The sequence below is a fragment of the Primulina tabacum genome, chromosome 10 (genome assembly GCF_025594145.1).
Source record: "Primulina tabacum isolate GXHZ01 chromosome 10, ASM2559414v2, whole genome shotgun sequence".
Classification (NCBI taxonomy): Eukaryota; Viridiplantae; Streptophyta; class Magnoliopsida; order Lamiales; family Gesneriaceae; genus Primulina; species Primulina tabacum.
Window position 1 is genome coordinate 8,396,569 of NC_134559.1, and position 14,215 is coordinate 8,410,783.

Consider the following 14,215-nt stretch of genomic DNA (forward strand, 5'->3'; position numbering starts at 1 on the left):
AAATGCATTTTAATCACAAAAAATAATTATATTTTATGACGTTCGTTCATTGATATATTTTAATTTTATTACAAATGATAATTTGATTCGTTAAATAAATAATGATATTATTTGAAATTTAAAATTTCCAACAAAATATGTAATTATTTTGAAAGGAGACTAGGGTCCCACCTTGTCAGTGCCTTTTATATTAAATACTTAACTTTTATATTATACTGAATATTTTAAAATATAAAAATTTAATACAATACTCTAAGGTCAATTTGATAATATAGATTTTTAGTTAATCCAATTTATAAAATATTATTATTTTTAGGTTAGTCTCATATGAGATGAGTAGACCTGAAACTACCAAAATATCCGGTTCATTTACTATAGTAAAATTCAAATCTTAATTTGGTCAAAATAGAATAAATCAGGGTTGTTCTTTGATTCATTGGCCAGTTGATCTTAAAAAAAAAAACGATTATTTTTGTTCGATTCATCTTTGATTCTCGCGAAATCCGAATCAAATTTTCGGAATGAACCAATGATCAAACAAACTCAGACACTTTCTCCATTTTTAAGATTCCATACAAGCTACGATAAGTACTACTTTCAGTGTGTAGATTTTGTGTTCATTCAGTCATTGGCTGAGATTACTACTTTGAGCCATTGATTATAGTTTTTTTGGGAGTCATATGTTATGATTAGACCGAGTGAACTTGTCACGATAGTTTTTCTTGCTGGTAATTGCTGATGATTAACTGTTCGAACTCTCTGTTCTGAGTTAATGCGTGCAAATAAGTAGAATCTAATAAGTAATGAAACTTATTTAATTTTAGTATATGTGTTGGTGTTGATGCCCATCCCTCCACACCTCTGTGTTGTTATGTGTCGATTAGTACTATAAGGGCGTTTGGTTGGGGTGATTAGGTGGGTCTATTTTTTTTAACTAACCTAATCACTGTTGGTCCCACGTGCGGAATTTTGAGATAATAAAACCCGAAAAATAAAGAGTAAAATGGACACCGAGATTTACGTGAAAAACCCTTAAAAATTATTAGGGTAAAAACCACGGGCAAGATGAAAAGAATTCCACTATAATATTTTGTGGTGTACAACTCACTCACTGTGTTTCCAAAGAGAACACACACTCTCTTAATACAGGAGAACAAAACACCTCACAAATATTATAGAACTAAGCACTCAAATTCTTATAAGATGAGAGAAAACTCGAAGAAGGGATGATTTCAAAATGAAGGGGGGATCTCTATTTATAGAGCCCCTTGTCCGTGTGAAGACGCGTCACGTAATTCCCGTGAAATTTCCTGCAGCCAACCACGTTTTTTTTTTCCGCTGCAATTATTTGACTATTCCTTCATTTAATGCATTTGCACTTATTGCATGTCTGCCACATGCATTTGCCAACATTTCTCCCACTTGGATATTTGATTGAGAATCAAACACATCTCCACACATCCTTTCAATCTTGACATTCCCTGCTGCTTACGTTTCTACTAGGCCACTTGAGAATCTACACCACTCAAACTTATCGATGTTCACTAGCTTGGTCAGAAAATCAGCTATGTTTTGTCCTTCGTATGGATCTTCTGCATATCCACGCTTCCTTCTTCTACTACTTCTCACACAAAATGAAATTGTACTCCAATGAGTTTCGTCCTGAAATGAAAGGCTGGATTTCTTGCGATGTGCAAGGCACTCTGACTATCAAAAAACAAAGAAACATTCTCTTGTTTGTGTCTGATCTCCTACAATAACCTTTTAATCCATATTGCCTCCTTGCAAGCTTGAGTAGCTGCCATATATTCTGCCTCCGTTGTAGATAACGCCACAACTGTCTGCAGTTTTGAAACCCAGCTTACTGCTCCCCTCGCAAGTGTAAACACATAACCAGTAGTAGATTTCTTCTTATCAGGATCACCTGCATAATCTGAATCGACAAAGCCCCTGAGTGTAAAATCCGATCCTCCATAACATAATGCAGCATTCGAGGTACCCTTAATGTATCTAAAGATCCTCTTAACAGTACTCCAATGCTCTCGTCCAGGATTCGTCATATACCGACTAACTGCTCCCACTGCTTGAGCAATGTTTGGTCTTGTACAAATCATAGCGAATATCAAACTTCCCACTGCTGATGCATATGGTACTCGAGACATCTTCATCCTCTCTGCTTCACTGCTAGGACACATCTCGGAGGATAGATTGAAGTTAACAGGTAGAGGGGTCGAAATTGACTTATTATCTTGCATGTTGAAGCGTTGCAAGACTTTCTTCAAATAATTTTTCTGGGAAAGCCAAATCTTTCTGTTACTTCTGTCTCGATGAACTTGCATCCCTAGAATCTTGTTTGCTGGTCCCAAGTCCTTCATATCAAATTCCCTAGCCAACTGTGCCTTCAATCCTTGGACCTGATCTTTGTTGGGGCCTGCTACCAACATGTCGTCCACATACAACAGCAAAATGATATAATCATCACCAGACCTCTTGAAATACGTACAAGGGTCTGCACTCAGTCTGTTGTATCCAATGCTCATGATATAGGAATCAAATCTCTTGTACCAACAACTCGGCGCCTGTTTGAGATCTTACATAGATTTCTTCAACCTGCAAACCAAGTTCTCTTTGCCTATTTCCGCAAAACCTTCTGGCTGGAGCATATAGATTTCTTCTTCAAGATCTCCATGAAGAAATGCCGTTTTCACATCTAGCTGTTCTAGATGTAGGTCAAACACCGCACACAATGCCAACACCACTCTGACTGTTGTAAGCCGAACCACAGGGAAAAATATCTCATTGAAGTCAATGCCTTCTTTCTGAGCATACCCTTTTACCACCAATCTAGCACGATACCGCTCCACTTGGTTATTGCCATCACGCTTGATCTTATAGACCCATCTGTTTCCAATGGCTTTCCTCCCTCGTGGTAGTGTAACAAGTTCTCAAGTTTTATTCCTGTCTAATGCCTCCAATTCTTCTTGCATTGCTATCATCCACAAGGATACATCCGAGCTTTGAGTAGTCTCGTGGAAACTCGATGGCTCACCATCCTCTGATAATAGACAATATGCAATATTGCTTTCAGTGACATAATCTGAAAGCCAACCTGGTGGTCTTCTGTCTCGAGTTGACTGTCTCACATTGGAAACCTCAGACTAAACATGTTCTTGTTCTTCGTGCTCTGGTACTGCTTCACAAGAAACTTGACCTTCGTCCGTCTTATTTTTCACCTGAAAAATAGTAGTTTTTGAATTCGGTGTGCCTTTGTCTCCCTTTACTTTATCTTCCTCGAAGATAACATCCCTGCTGATGACAAGCTTGTGAACAGTAGGATCCCACAAGCGAAACCCCTTTACTCCATCAGCATAACCCAAGAAGATACATTTTCTGGATTTCGAATCCAACTTTGATATTTCTTGCTCATTGTACAGAACGTACACCGGACTTCCAAATGTATGCAAATGAGAATAATCTGTCGGCTTCCCGGTCCACATCTCCATCGGAGTCTTCAGATCAATCGCCACTGAAGGAGAACGATCGATAATATAACAAGCGGTTTTGACTGCTTCCGCCCAAAATGACTTTTCTAGACCTGCAGTCCTCAACATAGCTCTTGTTATGTCCAACAAGGTTCTGTTCATCCGCTCCGCCACTCCATTCTGTTGAGGTGTGTAAGTCGTTGTGAATTGCCTCTTAAAGCCCTCATGTTGACAATATGCATCAAATTCATCACTGGCATATTCTCCTCCATTATCAGTCCTTAGACAGTTGATTTTCTTTTCAGAATCAAGTTCAACCCGCGCTTTGAAATCTTTGAAGACTTGGAAAACATCTGATTTCTTCTTGATTGGATACACCCAACATCTCCTAGAGAAATCATCAATGAACGAGACAAAGTATCTCGCTCCTTCTAGGGATACAATCGGTGCTTGCCAAACATCCGAATGAATCAGCTCCAATATGCTTTTGCTCCTTGCAGTAGAAGTGTCAAACTTTAATCTGTGTTGTTTACTAGTAACACAGTGTTCACAAAAGGGTAGTGAAATTTTTGTAAGTCCCGGCAGCAGCTTCCGTTCTGAGAGAATTTTCAACCCTCGTTCTGACATATGCCCGAGCTTTCTATGCCATAACACTGTTAATTCTTCTCCTGAACCAATTGATGCAACAGCTGGTTCTGACTCTTTGTGTGTTTCCCCCAATAGTACATACAGATTTGCAGCAACTTTTTCCGCTTTCATAACCACAAGCGCGCCCTTCACAATTTTCATGATCCCGTTCTTGATCCGAGTTTTGCACCCGATATCATCCAATTGCCCCAAGGACAAAATATTTTTCGTCAGTCCCTTCACATGTCGTACCTCCTGTATGGTGCGAATGATGCCATCAAACATTTTAATTTTGATAGTACCGATCCCAGCGATTTCCAAGGCATGGTCATTTCCCATGAATACAGATCCTCCTGAGACTGGTTCATAATGATCAAACCATTCTCTCCGAGACGTCATATGCGACGTCGCTCCTGAATCCATAATCCATGTATCACAAAATTTGTGCATGCCTTCTGCAACAGTTGCTGCTTCGCTGAATAATATTTCACCACTGCCTGAAGTACTGGCCACATTTCCATCATCTGTAATCTCCATCGGTCTATCTCCAATAGCCGCCAAACAATTCTCTTTTCTTAAAACTGCTTGTATCTTTATTTTCCACAGCATAAAATTGTTTCCATTGAAATTTGCTATCTCGTATCTTCCCGCCATTATGTCTACAACAATTTTAGTAGACCAGACAAAATAATCCCGCCTTAAATAAAAAATCTTAAAAAATCTTTTCTGATGTGGAAGATCAGTCTAGGCTGCAACCACAGAGCATACTTAGAATTTTAATAAATTTTAAACTAAGGCTCTGATACCACTTGTTGGTCCCACATGCGGAATTTTGAGATAATAAAACCCGAAAAATAAAGAATAAATTGCACACCGAGATTTACGTGGAAAACCCCTAAAAATTATTAGGGTAAAAACCACGGGTAAGATGAAAAGAATTCCACTATAATATTTTGTGGTGTACAACTCACTCACTGTGTTTCCAAAGAGAACACACACTCTCTTAATACAGGAGAACAAAACACCTCACAAATATTATAGAACTAAGCACTCAAATGCTTATAAGATGAGAGAAAACTCGAAGAATGGATGATTTAAAAATGAAGGGGGGAGCTCTATTTATAGAGCCCCTTGTCCGTGTGAAGACGCGTATAAAACGCGTCTTCCGTCTCCTCACGTAATTCCCGTGAAATTTTCTGCAGCCAACCACGTTTTTTTTTTCCGCTGCAATTATTTGACTATTCCTTCATTTAATGCATTTGCACTTATTGCATGTCTGCCACATGCATTTGCCAACAATCACATGTTTGGTACGAGTGATTATTTAACCAAGTCTATCCCTCCTATGAATGATTAGGTTATATTAGGTATGTTAAAATAATAACTCATCACCCCCTGGGATTATTTATCTCACTCTTAATCCATCCTATTTTTCCAATTTTACCCTTCTCCTAAATCCAAACTCACCACCACTTCCTTCCACCGACCGCCCACCGCCAACCCCTGCCGTCGGCCGACCGCCGCCGCCACTTCCAGCCGACCGCCGCCGACGCTTTCGGCCGACCGGTCCGCCACCACCGACCGACCGCCGCCCCCCGCCGACACACAAATAGAAGGGCAATTTTGTCAATTCATCAAAAAAATATTAATTATCACATTCTTATCCATCATACCAAACATAATATTATTTTATCATTATATATTATATTTCCACTTCAATCATTCTTTTTATCATTTCTCTCTTAGTCATTTCATTATCCTATCCTCCTAACCAAATACAGCCTAAATGTGTTAAACATTTGTTTGCCTTCTTTGTAAGTACGACATCTTTTAGTGAGCATACAATTTTAACAATATAAATTTGGCATATCCATCTTATTCAACAATCTGCTGGTCAAATCTTATGCTTGATTTTAGGGGGTGAAAAACATTGAGTCAGTATTTGGTATTTGGTAAATACTTGTGTGAAACGGTCTCACGGATCGTATTTTGTGAAACAGATCTCTTATTTGAGTCATCCATGCAAAAGTATTAGTTTTTATGCTAAGAATATTATTTTTTATTGTGAATATCGGTAGGATTGACCCGTCTCACAGATAAAGATTCGTGAGACCGTCTCACAAAAGACTTACTCTTGGTATTTTGCTTGGATGAAATCATTCAGTTTTTATTTGTGAATATTGAATATTCTTGATAAATCATTAACATTATTTTATTATTATCGGTTAAAGAAATAAATCATGGAAAGAATTTTATTATTAATAAATATAAGTAAATATATATCTATATTATATTATTAAAGTTGAGAAACTTAGGGCACCCACATTGGGTGTTAAAGGGGTATTATAACACCCATTTAACACCCCTTTAACGCCCACTCTCCAATGTGAGTGGGTGTTATAACGCCCACTCACATGAGAGAAGGTGTGGGGTATGAACGCCCCTGTGTCAGTTTATTTTTTTAAAATAATTGCACACTTAGTGACGGTTTTTGAAAAACCCGTCGCTATTAGCGACTGCTTTATAGAAACCGTCGCCGATTTGCTGACACGCGGGCCCCACGTGTTTTGAATTATTTTAACGCCCAAAGAAATTGAACATTTAGCGACGGTTTTGAAAAAATCGTGCTATTTGCGACGGATTTTCAAAAACCGTCGCTAAACGTTGTTACTTATTTAATGTATTGGTTTAAAGTATCCGTTGGGGAATATAACCGTTGCAAAATAGCCGTTGCAAAGTAGCCGTTGGAATATAGCCGTTGCAAATTTCAATATAAATAGACACCTTGTACTGTACAATTCTTCATTCTACAAACATACAATTTGGAAAACAGATACACTTGAATTTGTTTACTCCAAAATGTCTCAATATTCCACTAGTTCAACCTCTAGCTCGACAAGTGAAAACGAAGTCCAAGTTGAAGTTGATAACGAAGATTATGATCCGGGGAAAGAGCTAATGTCATTGATACTTCAACAAAGTCGACAAATAGTTGAATCTTGTCAAAGTAATAACGTGATGCGGCGAAGAAGAAGATTCATCCAAAGAAATCGTGAAGCCGGGCATGCGAGGCTCTTCAATGATTATTTCTCCACAAACCCGGTGTATCCAGATCAAATATTTCGAAGACGATTTCGCATGCGAAGAGAGTTATTCTTTCGAATAGTGAATGCACTTGAGGATCGTTCACCGTATTTTCAGCAAAAGGACGATGCTGCGAGAAGAAAAGGCTTGTCACCACTACAAAAATGCACGGCTGCAATTCGTCAATTGGCGTATGGAGTCTCGGCCGACCATCTTGACGAGTACCTACGCATGGGTGAATCAACTGCCATCAAGTGTCTTTTCAAGTTCTGCGGATATGTGGTTGAACTATTTAGTGATCGATATTTGAGAAGGCCAAATGCTGATGATGTTCAACGTCTTCTTCAAATGCATGATGAAATGCACGGGTTCCCTGGAATGTTGGGCAATCTTGATTGCATGCACCGGGAATGGAAAAATTGCCCAGTTGCTTGGAAAGGCCAGTTTACAAGAGGCCATGGGTCACCGACAATCGTGCTTGAAGCGGTCGTGTCTCAAGACTTGTGTATATGACATGCATTCTTTGGTGTCGCCGGTTCACGTAATGATCTTAACGTGTTGTACGAATCTCCCATATTCAATAATGTCTTGCAAGGAAATGCACCAGAGATTAATTTCATGGTCAACGAGACTCAATATACGAAGGGGTATTATTTAACAGATGGAACATATCCGGAATGGGCCACTTTCGTTAAGGCTTTTCCTTGCCCGGAGGATCCAAAGAGGAGGCTTTTTAAGGAAAGACAAGAGCCTGCAAGTAAAGATGTTGAATGAGCATTTGGGGTGCTCCAAGCTCGATGGGCAATTGTCAGAGGTCCAGCTCGTTATTGGTACAGAAAAAAGTTAAAATATATTATGTTAGCATGCATTATTTTACATAATATGATTGTCGAAGATGAGGGGGTTCACGTGACAAATTGGTACAACGATGAAGGTGACGAACCCGCACAACCCGTCCAGGGCTCAAACCGAGGATTTCATGAATATCTCCGAACAAATTCCGAAATACGTGACACTCATGTGCATCACCAACTTCGTGCTGACTTAATTGAACATATTTGATCACAATACAACAACAATCCTTGAATTAGTATTTTGCATCTTCTGTTAAATTTAATTTATTTTCTTTTATTTTTATGCAAGTGTTATTTATTATTATATGTTGTACCGTTTTATTTTAGGTTTATAATAAATTTTTAATTTTAAGTAAATGACACTCATAAAATTAAATTATTTTACGTATTGAATATATAAAAACAAATTATTATTAATATAAAATAATAATAATTTAAATTTCTTAAAAAAATTGAAATTGATTTATTTAATGTAAAATAAGAGTAAAATGAATGAGTGGACAGCGGGACCCACAAATAATGAGTGTGAGTGTTAAAATGAATGTGGGAGAATAGATGTGTTAATGTAATGTGTATGTGGCATGTGGACTCCACGATTTTTGATGAGGTGGTGGGTGTTATAACACCCACCAATGCGGATGCTCTTAGTATAACTAACTTTTTGTTGTCATGATATGTTTTTTTGATAAATTAAAATAGCTCATTTTCTCAAATTACAAAAATATTATATTTTGTTCAATAAAAATGTGATAAAACTTATTTTAGTAAATTTGAATCTTATATATATCTACGATATCCTAATAACTTTTTCCCTTGATGGATAATTTTAATTTTTAAATAATCATATATCCCATAACATAAAAAAAAAATTAGAGGAGATTTTCAATAAGATGATCTCACATATTTATATCTAGAAGATGGGTCGATTTGATCCATACTTGTAATAAAAAATAATATTTTTAAACATAAAAATAATTTTCATAAAACCAATTGATTTCGAGATCTATCTCACAAAATTTCCAGTTAAATATAGAGCTATTAATTTGACAAAAGACTATCGTGTTTATCATGCTACGACAAAGCATACACAAATTCTATATTACTTCATAAGTTGAGCGTTGGAGGATGAAATACCAGCTCTTGAATAGATTGAAGGAAGTCGTAATATAGTTGATATGTTGACAAAACTGTGGCAATTGAGAAACTGACTTCTGCATTGAGAAGTGATAATTCGGTGTCGCTACAGGTGGAAGCAATCGACAGTGGTGGATTAGTCTCCATAATTGGGAGATTGTTCATATATGTGTGAAGCCTAATTATTTTTTAAAAGATATTTAAGTATTTGACATACATTGATGTACCCATGATCTTATTTATATACGTTGGTAGCCGTCATTATATTAGAGATATTGGCATAATAAATTATCATGAGTGGAGTCGAGTTGGAGAACTGTTTCACGAAATTAATATGTGAGACGGTCTCATAAGAGTGGGGACAGCTCGGAAAATAAATGAAGAAATTTGTATTTAATTTTTGTTTTCTCTTTTACAGTAATTTTTTTCTAAAGAATTACAGTAAAATTATTCTTGACTAGGATTTGTCAGTTTATATAAGTTCCGAATAGAATTCCATCATCATCATTTACCAAATGTGTCAAAGTTTTTAGTTTATATCGAAAAGGCGTGGTATTTAGATAAACCATTAAGTAACAATATTCCCTATTTTTTCTTGGTTTTGACACAATATATATACAAAAATATGTGATTTTTTTTTACTTTTTTTTTAAAAGTTTTTAAAGTTCATATTTTATAGTCTAGATTCTCTAAATAAATTCACAGTAAATGCACAATTTAATTGAGAAAAAAGTATATAATTTAAATGTCTAGCGTTATTTACATTCCAATTTTTGTTAAATCACACTTCATTTTTTATATCGAATGAGAATTTTAAATATAGAATGGAGCGTGATTTAATAAAAATTAGAGCATAAATAACTACTCTTTCTTTAAATTAAAACTCACAAGAAATTAAGATTCTATTTGCTAAGTAATTTTGTTCTTCAAAAAATAGTACTCTTCAGCATTCTACGGCACACAGAAATGTTTGATAAGTGTTTCTTAACAAATGGATGTCGTTAAAATTTGATGAGTACTTTTTTCCCCTTAACCTAGAGATGTAAACGAACCAAACCGTTTGTGAGTAGCTCGATTCGATAAAAGCTCGTTTTAGCTCGTTTAATGAGGCTCGTTAAGATAAACAAACCAAACTCAAGCTTTTACAGTATTCGGCTTGTTAGCTCGTGAACATGTTCATTGGTAAGTTCATAAATAATCTTTTAGATGAAAAAATAATAATTTTGATATTTGATTTATTGATTTTGCATATTATTTATGAAATATATAGAAAAATCTATTAAATTTATTTATTATAATAAATTTACAAATTTTAATAAGAATAATATATTTTTCTTTAAATATATAATTTACTTTTTAATTAATTTAATGAAAATTTAAATGTATAATTTATATTTATTAAGCTTGTTTAGGCTCGATAAAGGCTTGAATAAACTCGTAAGCCATGCATATATTCGTTAAATAAAGCTCGAGCTCGGCTCGATTATAAACGAACCAAGCTCAAATATTCAAGAGTTCGGCTCGACTCGACTCGACTACATCCCTACCCTTAGCTTATTACTATTTCTTTATACTTCTCTTCTCATCTTTTATTAAGACCCTTGTATTTATGCAATAGAGCCAAATAGCCAATACATTGGAAAAGTTCAATAATTTCAAAGACTCTTCTTTCAATCCAATTCCAGAAACTTCAGCCAAGAATCTCTTGAATTAGTAACAAGGGTGAGGTCCTAAAACACATGATGTATTTGATTCAAATCACATAGTTTAGATAGGAAATTCTCGCATCTCATTGTATTTAAAAAAATAAAAAATTCCAGAAAATTAGCAAACAATATAAAAACCAGTTTATTCCGAAGTAAACAATTTTCACAAGCGGGAGCATTTCCATCTGTTTACAAATCAATGCTGCCCATTTTATTGCTTACAAAACCATACAACGTAGTATGACATCCTTCTTCTGTTACAACAATCGTCTAAAGGAAAAAAACAACCAAATTCAGCCTTCGAAATACTGCAAGTCTCGGTAGCTCATCCGCTTGATCCAAATAATGTGCCTGAACACTTTTTTTTTATTAAAAAAGTCAGGTTTTTAAGTAAATATAAATAGATAATTAAGAATCAACATGCTTGCATTTATTAGACTTTTTAGGATAATTTTGCTCTTCAATTCTATTAGTTTATTGGGTCCTAACATTTGAAACTTAGATTTTAGAACAAATGTTGATGTCTGATAATCTTAAAAATGGTGGCCTTAATGTATATCTTGATAAACCTTGCGGGGCTAATAACTGTGCATTTTGCTAGAATTGTTATGTGGTCTGTGTTTGCATTATTGGCTGGACTTAGCTGAATGTATACAAAGACATATATGTTACTAAAGATCAGAACTCAAAGCTAGGCATGATTATCTATCTATGTTACTGTTCCACTTCATCCAATCACTCTTCCTTTCAATGAAATTTCAAAGAGAATATTGGCATAAATATAATCTGAGAACAAAAGAAACTTGTTTGTTTCCTCTACTTAACCTTAGAGTTACTATCCTTTGATGAAATGAATGCTCTATCAAATATGTGAAGTGAAACAACCTAAATTGGTTCCAAAAAAAGACCAAGAAGTCACATAAGTTTCAATCACCAAAGTCATCAACTTTTCACATTTGCACATTTATTCTATCTTCAAATCCAAATCTTTCACCACAAACAACATTACCAATCCATTCTACCGAAATATAAGCCAAAGAAACCGAACCAACGAGAATTAAATCAAACAATCATAAAAGAGCAAACACAGTAAGGTGCTTGAGTTTTACCAGAGCTGGAAGAATGCACCATTCCTAAAGGTTGGCAGATTGAACTGAGGCTGCGAAATCCAGCACAAGAACCTCATCAAGAAACTCCCTAACCTTATCTTTCTCCTCGTTCGCCCTCTCCGACTCTGAATCCAACCCCTCCAACTCCTCCATGCCCTTGAAAACACCAATTGAACATATGGAGAACCCTTGTTCCTCCCCGGGGAGAAATTTTCTCCAACGGTCAGCTGCTCAATTGAAGGAAATTTCTCCTTTATCCCCCTCAGAACCTTCAAAACCTCATTCTTCCCCCTCTCACCCACGTCTTCCTTCAACTTCAAAAGAGTCAGCCGCAGGGCCGACCCGGGAGGCGCCGTAATCGGGCCGGAGAAATCCTCAGCAACCCAATCCACGGCCATGACGTCATCCACCACAGGCTTGACGTAGTTACCGACTACGCTGAGGTGGGTCGGGTGGTCGGAGTAGGAAGATAGGTCGGTCTTCGATCTGTATCGGGAGTGCAGCAAGTGGGTGAAGGAGAGGGAGCTGGACCGGGACCTGGAAATCGGGCCGGCGTAAAAGTGCAGAACCGGGTCGAGGGATATCAGGCCGTTGAGATTACTGATCATGGCGTTGACTGCAGCAGGGTCGGCGGCGGGCTTGACCTTGAACAGCACTATGTGCTCGATGATTTGGGTGGAATCAGAGGTGGATGACGACATTCTGACGGAGAATCTGGAGTGGGAATTGAATGGCACGGCGGAGAAGAAGGGCGGCGTGCGGGCGGCTACCGCTGCTCTTACACAAAACATAGGCTCACTGAGGGTTTCAGAGTTCTGTTATTTTTCCTTGCAACAAGTATTTCCCCTTAATCACGTCTAATGGTAAAAGTTTAGTAGTGTTATTCAACCTAAATTTTTATAGAATTTTTAAGAATCACCTAATTTTCGAATTTGATTTTTAAAAACTCTACAAAAATTTATAAATATCAATACACTTTTAATGATTCCATAGTATTATACTAAGTACAAGAATTATAACATAAGCTACAATAATAAAATGTCAAAAAAAAATTTTGATTCAACTTAAAGATTTAGATGTACGTTTAATTAAGAAATCTTTTAAACTTACGAACTCAATCCAAATACTAAAATTTTCATTTTTTTCTCGTCTATTTATTTTTTCTTTTATTTATATTTTTAAAAACATATATTTTATTGCTAAAAATAATTTAAAATCAAAATTATTAACATCGTTCATTTCATTTTTGGAGTTCCACTTACATAACCTCATAAAATTTAAAATTATATTTATTAAAATTTTTAAAAAATTATTACACTACGTAATAAAAAATTTATAATATTTATTGACTTATAAATTAAAAATAATTATTATTTTTAATAAATAAAATTTTATTTTTTTATTAATTATTATATAACATTCGATATTTAATTATTTTTTATAATTTTAGTTAATCTATATCTTAATTTTGATTAAACTCAAAATTCTTGCCAATAATATTTTTCATTAACGTGAATGAAAAAAAATATATATATATATATTTTATTAACTTGATTTTTTACGCTCAACACTTTTATCATATGTGGTAACAAATTGATTTTGGCATCTTTATTTAAGCTTCGGAATCCCTTGCTTTTTATAGATCAAGTACAAATTTTTTTACAGTCATGGTGTTGTAAACTCATGAAGGTTTAATATATCTGCCTCATATATTCATAACACACGCAACGCGTGTGCCTCGGTGACTATTATATATATATAAATCTGTGTGTTTGATATATAATTTTAGTTAATCTATGTAAGTTTATCAACACACGTATATAAAAATAACTATAATAAATTAAATATATTAAAATTTATAAAGTTATCATAACTACAAATATTTTAACATATTTATTATTTATTTTCAGATATAAATAATTGTCTTGTTTATTTTTTTTTATTTCACATATTATTTGTATATTATATGACTATTTATATTTTTGTAGTTTTCAAAGATTATGTATATTATTCGTTAGTTAATTAACTCTACAAATATGATTTGATGGGTAAATATTTTTTTAATGGATGGTGGATATCTAAATCGACGTTAATTCTTGGCTCTTTTTCGAGATGTACGTTATCATCTTCAATAATTCACAAGTCGTCACCTTAAAGATGCTAAAGAGTTATTCAATGTTCGTCATGTTTCTTTGAGGAATGCTATTGAGTAGACATTT

The 14,215-nt window shown here is 35.2% G+C and overlaps 1 protein-coding gene across 1 annotated transcript; it reads right to left on the reverse strand.

Moving 5' to 3' along the window:
• Window positions 1-11,996: 11,996 nt before the first annotated feature.
• On the reverse strand, window positions 11,997-12,854 carry LOC142505631 (stress-response A/B barrel domain-containing protein UP3-like). The gene is given in 2 exon segments (XM_075618695.1): window positions 11,997-12,190; window positions 12,193-12,854. Coding segments are annotated over 2 exon segments (765 nt in total). The 5' UTR covers window positions 12,788-12,854; the 3' UTR covers window positions 11,997-12,020.
• Between the last annotated feature and the right edge of the window lie 1,361 nt (window positions 12,855-14,215).